Source organism: Schistocerca cancellata, chromosome 7 (genome assembly GCF_023864275.1).
Source record: "Schistocerca cancellata isolate TAMUIC-IGC-003103 chromosome 7, iqSchCanc2.1, whole genome shotgun sequence".
Classification (NCBI taxonomy): Eukaryota; Metazoa; Arthropoda; class Insecta; order Orthoptera; family Acrididae; genus Schistocerca; species Schistocerca cancellata.
In genome coordinates, this window is record NC_064632.1 from 250,098,594 (window position 1) to 250,112,266 (window position 13,673).

At 38.1% G+C, this 13,673-nt stretch overlaps 1 protein-coding gene across 1 annotated transcript in view; it reads right to left on the minus strand.

Moving 5' to 3' along the window:
• LOC126092158 (UDP-galactose transporter senju) overlaps positions 1 to 13,673 on the minus strand; it is an 85,608-nt gene that overhangs the window by 50,565 nt on the left and 21,370 nt on the right. Inside the window, exons 2-3 of the mRNA XM_049907628.1 lie at positions 12,689 to 12,806; positions 9,324 to 9,370 (exon numbers count right to left, since the gene is read on the minus strand). Coding sequence (XP_049763585.1) covers positions 9,324 to 9,370; positions 12,689 to 12,806 — 165 coding nt within the window. The remainder of the gene's footprint in view (positions 1 to 9,323; positions 9,371 to 12,688; positions 12,807 to 13,673) is intronic.

A 13,673-nucleotide genomic window follows, 5' to 3' on the forward strand; every position in this document is an offset into this window, starting at 1 on the left:
CTAATTACCATTAACATATGTGAGTGTAATCTGAATTTTCATGAAAGAGAAAGGTTGGCCCTCAGTTTTAAAGAATATAACAGAAGATCTAATTTTGTGCTTAGTTTTATGTATATAACTGATTTTCTACTTCATTTCAACTATTCCTAGTCAGTATCTTTTGTTTTGGTGTGAAATCAGTAATTGCTTCATAACTTAAATTCTATTGTTGACATATAAACAAATTAACACATTTGGAGGAACAACTAATAGTATTTCTACAGGATTTATTTGGATCTATTCGAAAACATGTTAGCATAGCCGGCCCTTAATTAATTCCAAAGTAATTAACAGTTTTGTCAAAAGTATTGTTTGTGTAACAATATTTGTTAATTTCATGATTCAAACAAATAATCTGGCCTAACTCTTGTAGTGGAAGAAACTGTTAAAAAGAACCAATCTTTCAATGCATTCAGTTTATTTAATGAGTTAAGTTTTAATTGTAATTTCTGTAAATTAAACTTCGAACAATGTGAACTTTCAGCACCTATTATTGTGAGGATACATAAGGGCCCAATTTTGGTCCTGAGACAGTCAGTCCACGGCCAAGTTTCAGATGAGAAACCTGTGTTGGTTAGAACAACAACAATGCTTCAACTTAACTGTGAAATAAGTATTACTCAGTTACGCCATTTGTTTAAACAATGACAGTGTCTGCCCCATACGTACCTTTCTATTCTTCAAGAACTGTGAACTTTGTGGTTATGTTTTTACTGCACATAGATATTCAACAGTAAACTATTGGGAAGCAAAGTAACTGATGATGGTCGAAGTAGAGAGGATATAAAATGTAGACTGGCAATGGCAAGGAAAGCGTTTCTGAAGAAGAGAAATTTGTTAACATCGAGTGTAGATTTAAGTGTCAGGAAGTCATTTCTGAAAGTATTTGTATGGAGTGTAGCCATGTATGAAAGTGAAACATGGACGGTAAATAGTTTGGACAAGAAGAGAATAGAAGCTTTCGAAATGTGGTGTTACAGAAGAATGCTGAAGATTAGATGGGTAGATCACGTAACTAATGAGGAAGTATTGAATAGGATTGGGGAGAAGAGAAGTTTGTGGCACAACTTGACCAGAAGAAGGGATTGGTTGGTAGGACATGTTCTGAGGCATCAAGGGATCACCAATTTAGTATTGGAGGGCAGCGTGGAGGGTAAAAATCGTAGGGGGAGACCAAGAGATGAATACACTAAGCAGATTCAGAAGGATGTAGGTTGTAGTAGGTACTGGGAGATGAAGAAGCTTGCACAGGATAGAGTAGCGTGGAGAGCTGCATCAAACCAGTCTCAGGACTGAAGACCACAACAACAAAACTATTGTAGCAGTATGTGGATGTTTGCCTGCAACCTGTTAATGAGGCTTATAGAAAGTTAAACAATAGTGCACTGGCCATATTAAATGCGTATATGGGGGGGTTGAAAAAAGTGAAAGTAAACAACTGTGAAATGCAAATGTGTACCTGTTGGCTACATCATTTACAGTAGACAGTACTGCACTCCCACCCCCTATTTTTTCAGCCAGTACACCAACAGTGAAGACTACAAACAAAGAAATAAAGCATAGAACATCGTCACAACGTGACTGTGTCACACAGGACACTGTATCCAAACATTGCAGATTAGTTTTTCCTCTCATCTCCATTAACTTATTATTTTATGTATTCAGAGCTAGCTGCCATTCATCACACCAACTACAAAATTTGCCTACAGCATCCTGTATCCACCTACAGTCACTCAAGTTCTACATCTTCAAATTCACCGCAGCATCATCAGCAAACAACTGCAGATTGCAGCCCATCCTATCTACCAAATCACTAATGTACATTCATGTTCAGAATAAAACAGAACACCTTGAATGATTAGAGATAGGATGTTCATATTTGCAGGATATGTACAATATTCACAGGACATTTATATTAGCATGTTCTGCACAAATGATTAGCATTTCAGTCACCTTGGTTCAGCATGTGTCCTGTTGCCTAGTAGGCACAGGGTCTGACATGGGCTCTGATAACTTGGTCCGTGCATGTTGGCATCAAAGCATATAAGGCCTGAATGGTGTCCTGTGTTATAACTACCAACTGCATTCACCTGGTTCCAAAGTTCATCTGTGATTGTTGGCACCGGGTCACTGTGCTGCACCTGTCATTTCGCCATATCCCACACATTTTCAATAGGCGACAAGTCTGGTGATCTGGCAGGCTAGTGTAAAAGGCTGACATCCTGTGACACCAAGAGGAACATGTTCATACAGCAACTTGTAGTTGTGCATTGTCTTGCTGAAAATTGGTGTCTGGAGTGTTGTGCAGAAAGGATATGGCTACAGGTCGCAGAACATCATTCACATAGGTCATACTGGTCACACTGTCCTGAACAAACACCAGCTGTGATTTATGGCTGTACCCAATAGCACCCCACACCTAAGGCCTTGAGCTGGTTCTGTATGTCTTGTGTGAATGCAGTCACTGTGACTGCTGTTCCTTCTGTCTGCGACAATCCAAAAGGCAGGCACCATTTTCAAAGAAACAGAACGTGCATTCATCCGAAAACACTATTTGATCCCATTCCTGACCCCAGTGATGTCGTTCCATACACCATTGCCGCCTGGCATATTTCTCACATTTGTCAAACGTAGGCAGAGAAGTGGATGATGCACACACAACCCATGCCAAAATAAATGGCGACGGACTGTCACCCATGATAGTGTACGATGTTTACATTGTTCCATTATTACACCACAGTCAAGGAGGATGCAGATCTGTCCTGCAATGTCCTTCAGATGAGGTGTCAATCTTCTCGGGTGGTGGTCTGGGTGGTGCAACCTGACCATCTCATCATGTACTATGGCCTACCACGAAGCATTCTGCACACATCCACTGCACTGCCCGATCACTTCATCCCACATGAGCGGCTATTTCCCAGATGGATGCATTACATTCTCTCGTGCCAATAATGTGCCCTCCCTCAAACTCACTGATTTGACAGTACAGTTCGCACATACATCTACGAGGCATCCTGCGTGTCTGCTAAAATCACACTAATTGATTACCTTTGATTTGTAGTGACAAAGAGAGCTGCATGTACATTTTACCAGTAGCTGGAGCTGCACCACGATATCTATGTTGACCTTGAACTCATGGGCTCACTTGGTTCAAATGCTAATCATTTCCACAGAACATACTAATGTACATGTCTTGTAAATATGAAAGTCCCATTTATAGTGACTCAAGGTGTTCGGTTTTTTTCTGAACATGAGTGTATTTAGAAAATAACATCAGTCCTATCATATTTCCCTGGGGAACTCCTGATGATATTCTTGCCTCTCATTAACACTCACCATTGAAGACAACATACTGGGTTCTATTTCTTAAGAAGTCTTCAAGCCACTCACATATCTGGGACCCTATTCTGTATGCTCATACCTCTGTTAACAGTCTGCAGTTGGGCACCATGTCAAATGATTTTCAGAAATGTAGAAACACGGAACTGTCTGTTGCCCTTCATCCATGCTTTGCAGTATATCATGTGACAAATGGGCAAGCTGAGTTTCATGGTAGTGTTGCTTTCTAAAGCTGACTGATGTTGAAATCTCAGTCTGGAGCTCACAAAACCTGGGGTTGGCCAGCAGCCCATTCTGGTGCAGGAGGCAATTCATGGGCGTTACAGGTGGAGGTTATGTTTTAAGAGAGTTCTTCATTAGAGGCCTGCATCTGAAATTTATGCTTGCTGGAACTGCCCTGTGCCTGTAGTTCTGCTTAAGTCTGGCAGATGTCAATACAGCCACTTTGTCCATTGGCTGTGACTACATTTCATGCTCGAATTGTCCAGACGTCTGCTACAGTTACCCAAGCGCTGCAAGCTGCCCACTGTAGGATCATGGCGCATGAACATGAGATGAAGGAGATTGTGAAAGCAACACTTCAGTGCAAAAGACAATGATCGTAACGATGGTTGGGAGAGATTTTTATTAGTTACCGATAAGGATGTTGGCTACATGCACTGTGGCAAATACCAGATGATCAAAAAGTCAGTATAAATTTGAAAACTGAATAAATCATGGAATAATGTAGATAGAGAGGTACAAATTGACTCACATGCTTGGAATGACATGGGGTTTTATTAGAACCAAAAAAATACAAAAGTTCAAAAGATGTCCGACGAATGGTGCTTCATCTGATCAGAATAGCAATAATTAGCATAACGAAGTAACACAAAGCAAAGATGATGTTCTTTACAGGAAATGCTCAAGATGTCACCATCATTCCTCAACAACAGCTGTAGTCAAGGAATAATGTTGTGAACAGCACTGTAAAGCATGTCCGGAGTAACGGTGAGGCATTGGTGTCAGATGTCTTTCAGCATCCCTTGAGATGTCGGTCGATCACGATACACTTGCAACTTCAGGTAAACCCAAAGCCAATAATCGCACGGACTGAGGTCTGGGGATCTGGGAGTCCTAGCATGACAAAAGTGGTGGCTGAGCACACGATCATCACCAAACGAAGTGTGCAAGAGATCTTTCACGCGTCTAGCAATATGGGTTGGAGCGCCATCGTACATAAACATTGTATGTTCCAGCGGGTGTTTATCAGCCAGGCTGGGGCTGTGCGATTCTGTAACATATCAGCGTACCTCTCACCCATCATGGTAGCAGTTACAAAACCAGAATCACACATTTCCTCGAAGAAAAAGGCCCGATAACTTTTTTTTTTTTTTTTTTTTTGTTCTGATAAAATCCCATGTCATTCCAAGCATGTGTGTCAATTTTTACCTCTCTATCTACATTATTCTGTGGTTTATTAAGTTTTCAAATTTATACTGACTTTTTGATCACTCGGTACTCTGCTCTCTTGTCTCACAGATCTGCCACCACACACCTGAAGGCACATGTGTGCAGAACACGACAAAGTGTAAGTTCTGAAGCATTACTAGTTTGAGTGAAAGCTGAAGTAACTAAAAAGGTGTGCAGAAATGTCCGTTTACAGTAATATTAGGTGTAGGATTTTGTGCTTTATTTCAGAAGCTTGTAAGCATCAGTCCAGAATTGGGACATACCGACATCTCTAACACTTCTCCTCATGCTACGACAGTAGCAAGAACACTGAAAGACAAGCTGATGAAATACAGGCAAATATGATACACAGCTTTATCCAGGTCATGGGTGTGAACGCATGTGGATGTATAGCAGATATACGGACTGATACGTATTGGAAAATGTGTTATTTATCTATTACTGGGAATTTCATTTTTCAAAATTAGGCACTGTGAAATACTGTACTGGTGACAATTCACTTTTATGAGAAAAGAAAAATCTGGAGAATTTATTTTGATCTACATTGGGGAAACATTATTCACAGTGCTAGGAATAAATCACCAGCACTTCAGTGAGGTTTCATTGTCACTGACCAAGATGCTAATATATGCAAGGCATTGCAATCCTTTCAGCATTATACATGCATCACACACATTTTGAACACAGTCCTGAAATGCATGTTTAATGATGATTATTTGATAAATACACTGCAAAATAACTCATGGCATTTTTAGAGCCATTGAAAGTTACATTGAGGAGTGCTGGAAGGCGAGAAGTTCCCAACAGTTCATTATTATTATTATTATTATTATTATTATTATTTCTTTCCTTTCTCAGACGATATTATTATTATTATTATTATTATTATTATTATTATTTCTTCCCTTTCTCAGACGTTATGTCTGGTTAGAAATGGAAAGTGACGTGGAACTTGATCAAGCGTGACTTCCTTTTAACTGTACAGTATATGTCACATTGCATTTAGGAACTTTCGAGTAATTGAACATGTATCAATAATTACAGATTTCTGTAGTTGTATATATAAGTTTGGATGTAGCTGTATTGCATTGATGTACTGGTGGATACTGTGTTGTATGACTCCTGTAGTTGATAGTATAATCGGTATAATGCCAACTTTATCCTGATGCCACATGTCCTTGACTTCCTCAGCCAGTTGGATGTATTTTTCAATTTTTTCTCCTGTTTTCTTTTGTATATTTGTTGTATTGGGTATGGATATTTCGATTAGTTGTGTTAATTTCTTCTTTTTATTGGTGTTGTTTTATCTGTTATAATGGTTCTGTTCCAGTATAATTTGTATTCATCACTCTCCAGTACATTTTGTGGTGCATACTTGTATGTGGGAACGTGTTGTTTTATAAGTTTATGTTGTAAGGCAAGCTGTTGATGTATTATTTTTGCTACATTGTCAGTCTTCCGGGGTATTCTGTATTTGCTAGTATTGTACATCTGCTTGTGATGTGATCTACTGTTTCTATTTGTTGTTTGCAAAGTCTGCATTTATCTGTTGTGGTATTGGGATCTTTAATAATATGCTTGCTGTAATATCTGGTGTTTATTGTTTGATCCTGTATTGCAATCATGAATCCTTCCATCTCACTGTATATATTGCCTTTTCTTAGCCATGTGTTGGATGCGTCTTGATCGATGTGTGGCTGTGTTAGATGATACGGGTGCTTGCCATGTAGTGTTTATTATTATTATTATTATTATTATTATTATATGTGCACAAACTAAAAAGTCATTGTAATACAGGGCACAGGGATTGAAGACACAGGGGTACGTTTAATTTAATGTAGATCAAGTTTTCTGGTTTAATACATGCTGTGTGACCAGCGACAAAGACTGCACTCAACTGCAAAATATCAGATTCAGTGGGACTGTTATTTTGGCAGTACAGTACAACTGTCATATTATCATCCAATAACGAAAAAATTGCTGTCTGTGTCTCACAGGTGAAAAAGTTAAAATTCGGATGTTGCACTTCTGTGGTTGCCCTTCCAATTATTGGAACTGATGTCTTGTTCTAATAGAGATTAGACATTAAATACAGTCATTAAATATGTGATGAAATAGAACAAAATTATAACATGGCTGCAACATCTTACTTTGTTTATGTGATATATGTAAACATTTATTTAGAGTCATTGAGAGAATGCCAGCTGCACTCAGCATCCAAAAAGATGAAGTCTCTCTTTCAGAATAACTAGACTGTGGCCTATGTCATACTCAATCTATCAATGATGTTGACTTGTATTTAACCTAAATGGATACTGCTGATCTGCTTGAGAGATGAAAGCACAACCATAGTCTTTTCCCCAAGCTATCAAATTTGGAAAAAGGAATGTTCTGATTTCCAGTAAAAGAATTTTCAGTACAGCAGGGAACCTTATATTGGATGTATGAAGCAAACTTGATCCAGACAATCCAATTCAGTGTAATTACACCAACAGGGAATAATTTTGAGACAATTTTGTTCCTGTTAGACTTCTAATTTCTTAGACTGTCAAGATCAGGTATGTACACTTGAATCAATAATGCAGATGGTGTGTTAAAAAACACCAATGTGATTTTTTCATTGCAAGAGTGACCATCATTACAAAAGTTGGTAGTTACATAGTTTTTCTGTGAAATTCAAACCGTTTCCAAATTTTTGTTATTTCATAAATCAGGCTATTTTCTCTTGTGGATCACATTGATGTCACGATTAGGCACTACCATCTATGAATTTACATCAGCAGCATAACCTAACTGATCTGACAGTAGTTCCATCAGCTGGTGGGAGTATGTCAGCACCAGCCTACAGACACACAGAGTTATGACTAAAACAGTCACAGCAGCAGCATAGAAAACGCACTGGACCAGGCAGCCTTCACCCTTCCCACAGCCCATCTGCTTCAATCACAGCCCATCTGCTTCAACCATATGTACTTCGGGAAGCCACATGCAATTGGCTGGAGTGAGTAAGATGCCCTATTTGCAGACCTCTATTGCATGTATGAAATCAGAAATGAGTGACCATCAGTGAGCAATGAAGTTTTTCTGCCAGTAAGATTCACAAGTGCATTCCCATGTGCAACATAGAATTCTGCCCTATATTCTGGTTTGGTAAGTGCTGCGGTTTGATGACAGTGTTCAACTTGGTATGAAGAGGCCTCACAGCAATGGGTGTTTTTGAATAAATCTGCAGAACAAAGCATCACATAACCTATCTACTGTCCCACACATTATTAAGAGTGCGCAGACTCCAACAACGGGAGACTTCACACTGTGTCACACAAGCACTGAAGCTCCACGTGAGAGACAGAAGGAACATTTCAAGTCCTCCACCACAGTCAACCGTTCCTTTCTATAACTAAACGAAAAAGAAGCTCCGATTGTGAAAGCTTGTGATTTCATCACGTTTTGTAGGTACAAGGTGTTTGTTTTAAATTGGAACAATTAAACATCTCAAAAAATATGTATTGTACAAAAAGAATGTTCCAGATAAAGATTTAGTATTTTCATAGGAGACTTCTGACAGTGCTGAAACTCGCCTCTCCCTAACCCATCCTGTGGGAGGGTCAACTTTTTATTTTCACATGGCAACTTTCCTTCTTTTTATTGCAGATTTGAATTCTACACCAACAAATATCTGCAGTTTATCTGACACAATTTATATTATTATTATTATTATTATTATTATTGTGGCAGATTGCACTGCAATCAGCGTGGCGGTTGAATGGAAGAACATAAAACCAGTTGCCCTGATGGTTAGATTTAAGGGGACTCATTGAAATCAAGCAACCTGGTGGTGTATAGACTCACCCAAATCAGCCACAAAGGGAACTGTAAGCTATGTTACATTAAAAGAAGCTTATTTGCCAGACTTTTAAATGCCTAAACATAAAAGTTTTCCTTCAATCAAATTTTTAGAACTAAATTAAAATTTTGATGATAATATCAACTATCTACTACAAAAAAGTTTACATTTTTACTGAAAATGTAATGTCATATCAAATGACTCAGTTCTTAATTGCAAAAACCACAAAAATTGAACTTTGTCAGTTAACAGCATCCTCTACCACGAATGGAAAAAAAAGAAGAAAAAAATGCTTGTGGGTAAACTATAGGTATTTTTGGCAAATAATCTGAATTTGTGATCAAACTGGGGGATTCCCACTCAAATATAAAAAGCTGACTACCCATGAGCAGTGGGTGGGGCCGGGACAGTTTTAGCAAAAACAGAAGTCTCCCTTGAAAATATTAACTTTTCATTTGGAACATTTTTATCATATGATATGTATTTTTTTGAAATATTTAGTTTTTCCAAGTTAAAACAAACACCCTCTATATGTAATGTGTTTACCATCTGCGGATGCTTATGGTATGAACTATCAGTTTTGAATGTCCTTTCCTGATTTTTCACAACAACTATTGCTTTTTTATCCTGATTAGGTGATTTCACTTACCTCTAATGTGTAACTTTGTCTCATGAAGCAGGGAAGACACTGCATTGCTAGAAAACAAAACATAATCCACTATTAAAAAGATCAAGAATATGTGAAGATTATTCCTAAATGTCAAACTATGGAAACACCAGGTTGGAATATCAGTAATATTAGGAAAGGAATAATTGCTACACACCATAAAGATAACAAGTTGAGTTGGCGACAGGCACAACGAAAAGACTTATTTCAGCCAAAGCCTCCTTCAGAAAAACACACACACACACACACACACACACACACACACACACACACACACACACACAGAGCCACCATCACACCACAGACCAGACAGCCTTTTCATTGTGGCTGACTGCAACTCAACATGCCATCTTTACAGTGAGTAGCACTCTATTCCTTTCCTAATAGTAGAAATCTATCCTTTTCCTAATATTGTTGCTATTCCTAAATGTTAATGTCAGAAATTGTTCACATCACTACCTATTGTTCAAGAAATATTAATGAATACCTTTTGCTTTTCATCCCAACAGATATTTACTTTTCCTTCAGATTTTTGGGTTATTTTAACTTGCAAACCTGCATTATCTAAGTATTATGAGATCCAACAGAAAATGCATAACATAGGTCTATGTTCCTGTTACATATTTTTACATTCATTCTCAACCTATATTTCGTATTTAATTTTGGGTAACAGCTCACTGAACAGAACTTCTCAAAATGCACATAAAGAAGACAGAACCTCACTAGCTTTTGGACAAATCGTTGTTTAATTACAGAGAGGGAGATGGTGTCAAGTGCATAAATCCTGGATTGTCAACCAGTGGAAATATTGGAACAACAATTAACGATCCTTGGCCCCCTCCTCCCTTGCCCCTTTCAGCATCTCTCAATGAATTTGAACAGTTTATTAATAAATGAGGGTATCACATCCCAACAATGGCTTAAGAATTTAAATGCTTTGAGCGTTATAAGAGATTATGCTATTTTGGTTACTAACACTGGTCCTGTGTCCTATTAGGTGGGTGTTTATATCATCTTGTTCAATCCATGCACTACACGAAGATAAACACATATTTAAAATAAAATAGAAGTACAACATTAGTAACATCAAATATTTAAACAGAACTTGGGCAAGAAATATACAGATAAAATTGTCAGCAGCTTGGTTTAAAATTGTGGTATTGTACATCTTCAGTACAGTTACAAAAAGGATTTTACTGACTAATTTAAGAACACATCAACAGTACCGGTAAAAAGAGATCTGCCAAAGAATTTGGAAGGAAGGAGACATAGTCATTAGAGAGGGATCACGAGCTCAAATTCACACACACACACACACACACACACACACACACACACACACACACACCTGTCTGTCTTTGGCTCCCAAAGCCAGACTGCAAGTACCAGTAGAAGCAAACAAGGTGGTGGTGATATGGAGGGGATCGGGGCAGGGAGGGGGAGGAATAGCAGGCTGAGGATGGAGGACAATAAACTGCTTTAGATTAGATTAGTAATTGTTCCATAGATCAGGAGTATGACACTTCGTAATGATGTGGAATGTGTCAGGTTAATAAAATATGTCCAAACAAGATATTACATTACAAAAAATATTACATGACACTCAATATTTTTAAGTTCTTTTTTGTGGGGGTTGGGGAAATTACCCACTTACTATATCCAAAAATTCATCTGCTTGTGCGAGCATACAGGGACGAGCTGGGGAGAGGGTACAGCAGCTAGGTGCGGTTGGAAGCTCCTACAGACAGCACACACTTCCTCTCTAGTATCAGTGGGCAAGCCATCTACGGACTGCTCCTGTGATGGTGTTTGTGCATTTGTACGATGCTGACACTTAGTAAACATATGGCCCACAATTAGGAACACGCATACTAACTTAAAGGCAACTAGCACCATTTTTATTATTATTATTATTATTATCATTATTAAACGCTCTGAGTTTTCATTTGATTCACCCTCATAGTAGCATCATCCTCATTGTCTGCAAGCAGATCACTTGTAGAGATGTGTAGAATGTGATAAGACTGACTCAGTCTGTGTACACAGAATTTTATTTTAGCAATTCAACATTTTATAGTCCCCATTTATCAGTTCCCCATTTTAGAAATTTGTATGGAAATGAGCACGATGTTTTACAGAAGTTTAGTGAAAATTAGCTGAAACTAAATAATTTTACCAGCTCAGTAAGAACACTGCTTACATTCTCTTCAAAATTCTCATTGCATCGTTCATTACTCAATCACACCAATAGTAGTATCTGTAAAAATGGTGGATTTATGAGTTAGGTGTTCATAGCATGTTTGTTACTAACAAAAATAAGACAAAAGTGGGTCTAGAACCGTGCTTCTGCGATTTCATATGAAGATAAAGCACATGAATGTAATCAGTACTATCAAGAATTATTTTCTTGTCTTTTGCCCTGAATGAAAAACTGAAGTTAGTATTCCTACTTTATCACGTTTTCTTTCTTATTTAGCCTTATCAATTGTTGACAGAAGCAAAGACATTAGTGATAGTAGGGGTGGCTTCAACCATCATCTGCTTCCTGTTCAAAGATTCCAACAATGAATGTTTACCTTGTATTTTTTGTCACTACGGACAGCGGCCTGCTGGAATGCTCAGTAAATCTACATAGCCTCAACATAAGCCATTTGACTGTCACTGCTGCATAAAAGCAAAGCTCCACATTCTAGTCCATGTGGGCCATCCAGAACTGACTGATTGCAGTTCATCCTCTGCCAATGGCGTCACTGAAGAAGTATAGAGAGGTGTGGGGTCAGCACACTGCACTCCTCATCACTGTCAGCTTTCTAGACCTAGTAGCCGCTACTTCGCATTCAAGTAGCTCCTCAGCAGGCATCACAGAGCTGAGACTACTGCATGAAGACGCATTCCATATTTCTCTGCGTACTACAGTCTTCAATTAGGCCCATATTCAATATATTAAATTTTCCAATTATTTGATAAATTACTCACGAGAAGGACCAGCCAGTGACTAGTATCATATAATTTAACATCTTTTAGTCATTCACAATCAAATATTTGATACAAGTATCAGAGCAACTAAATACAGGACTGTCATTTTCTTTAAAAGTCTATAGTTGGAAAAGATTTATTTGGCAAGGGGTAACTATTTTATGCTGCATCACACTTAAGTTTTCATATTTTGACATTCCACTGCAACAGGAAATCTACACTATGTTAGGGTTACAAACAATCGGTTAAGGAGAGATGGTAAGCGCGAGGTCATGAACATGCGTGTCATGCCCATTATGTTCTTCAAAAGATTTCATCAGAGCACAGAAGTACCAATGGAAGTTAAGCAACCCAATACATGTATAACTTACTCTTTGCAGTAAATGGAGACAGAGACCACCAACTTTACCACCTCTGTGAGCAGTACAACAGTCACTGTGTTATAGCTGTATGTACTAGTTGAACTTTGTGATGCTGTGACAAGTATCCCTGCAACAAAGATAAAGCTGCTATCAGGAACAGTTGCATATGAAGGTAAAAAGAACAATATATCAAGAGAAGCCAAATGTTAAAGTCATCAGACAACTAAAGAAGTATAGAGAGGTGTGGGGTCAGCACACTGCACTCCTCATCACTGTCAGCTTTCTAGACCTAGTAGCCGCTGCATAGACTTCTGCACAAGGACAAGTTGGTTGAAAAAAATATAATTTTTATGTGATTAAATTTATATTTTAGCTGTTACCCTACCAATGTGCATAAATGGTTTTTTTCTTTTATTTGCAGATATTATGAAATCAGCAATTTATGAAAAAGTATATTGTGATCAATATTTGCCAGATTACTGGAGATATGTGAGCTGCCACTTTACTGCCTTATGTCGACTATCAGTGTTCTGAAAATCTTATCTCAGGACAGGAAACTATTCTGGACTACAGGACAGCAGATGATGTTTATAAGGAAAATACTACAATTTGAGACAGGAGACAAGTATCTACTTAACATGCAGTGAAAGGGAAACAAAAATGAAACAGGTTTGACAACAGACGAATAACAAAGGAGAGACTTTTGAGGCAGTTCAGTGATTTATTGATCAGTAACAAGACAAACAGGATACTGTAAATAAGAAAAAATTGCACATGACGCTAAGCTAAAACTGAGTAATGTTGGGACATGAAATTTAATGCAGCTTTTCAGGAGAAGCGAAGGTCAGGGCTTTACACCCAATCACTGACAAGGTCATAATATAGACAGGCTTAGCTTCAGACTACAAAAGGTTGGGGAAGGAAATAAGCATTGTCATTTTTCAGAGGAATGATTCCAGCATTTCCCTTACATGCATTAGAAAAGCCACTGCAA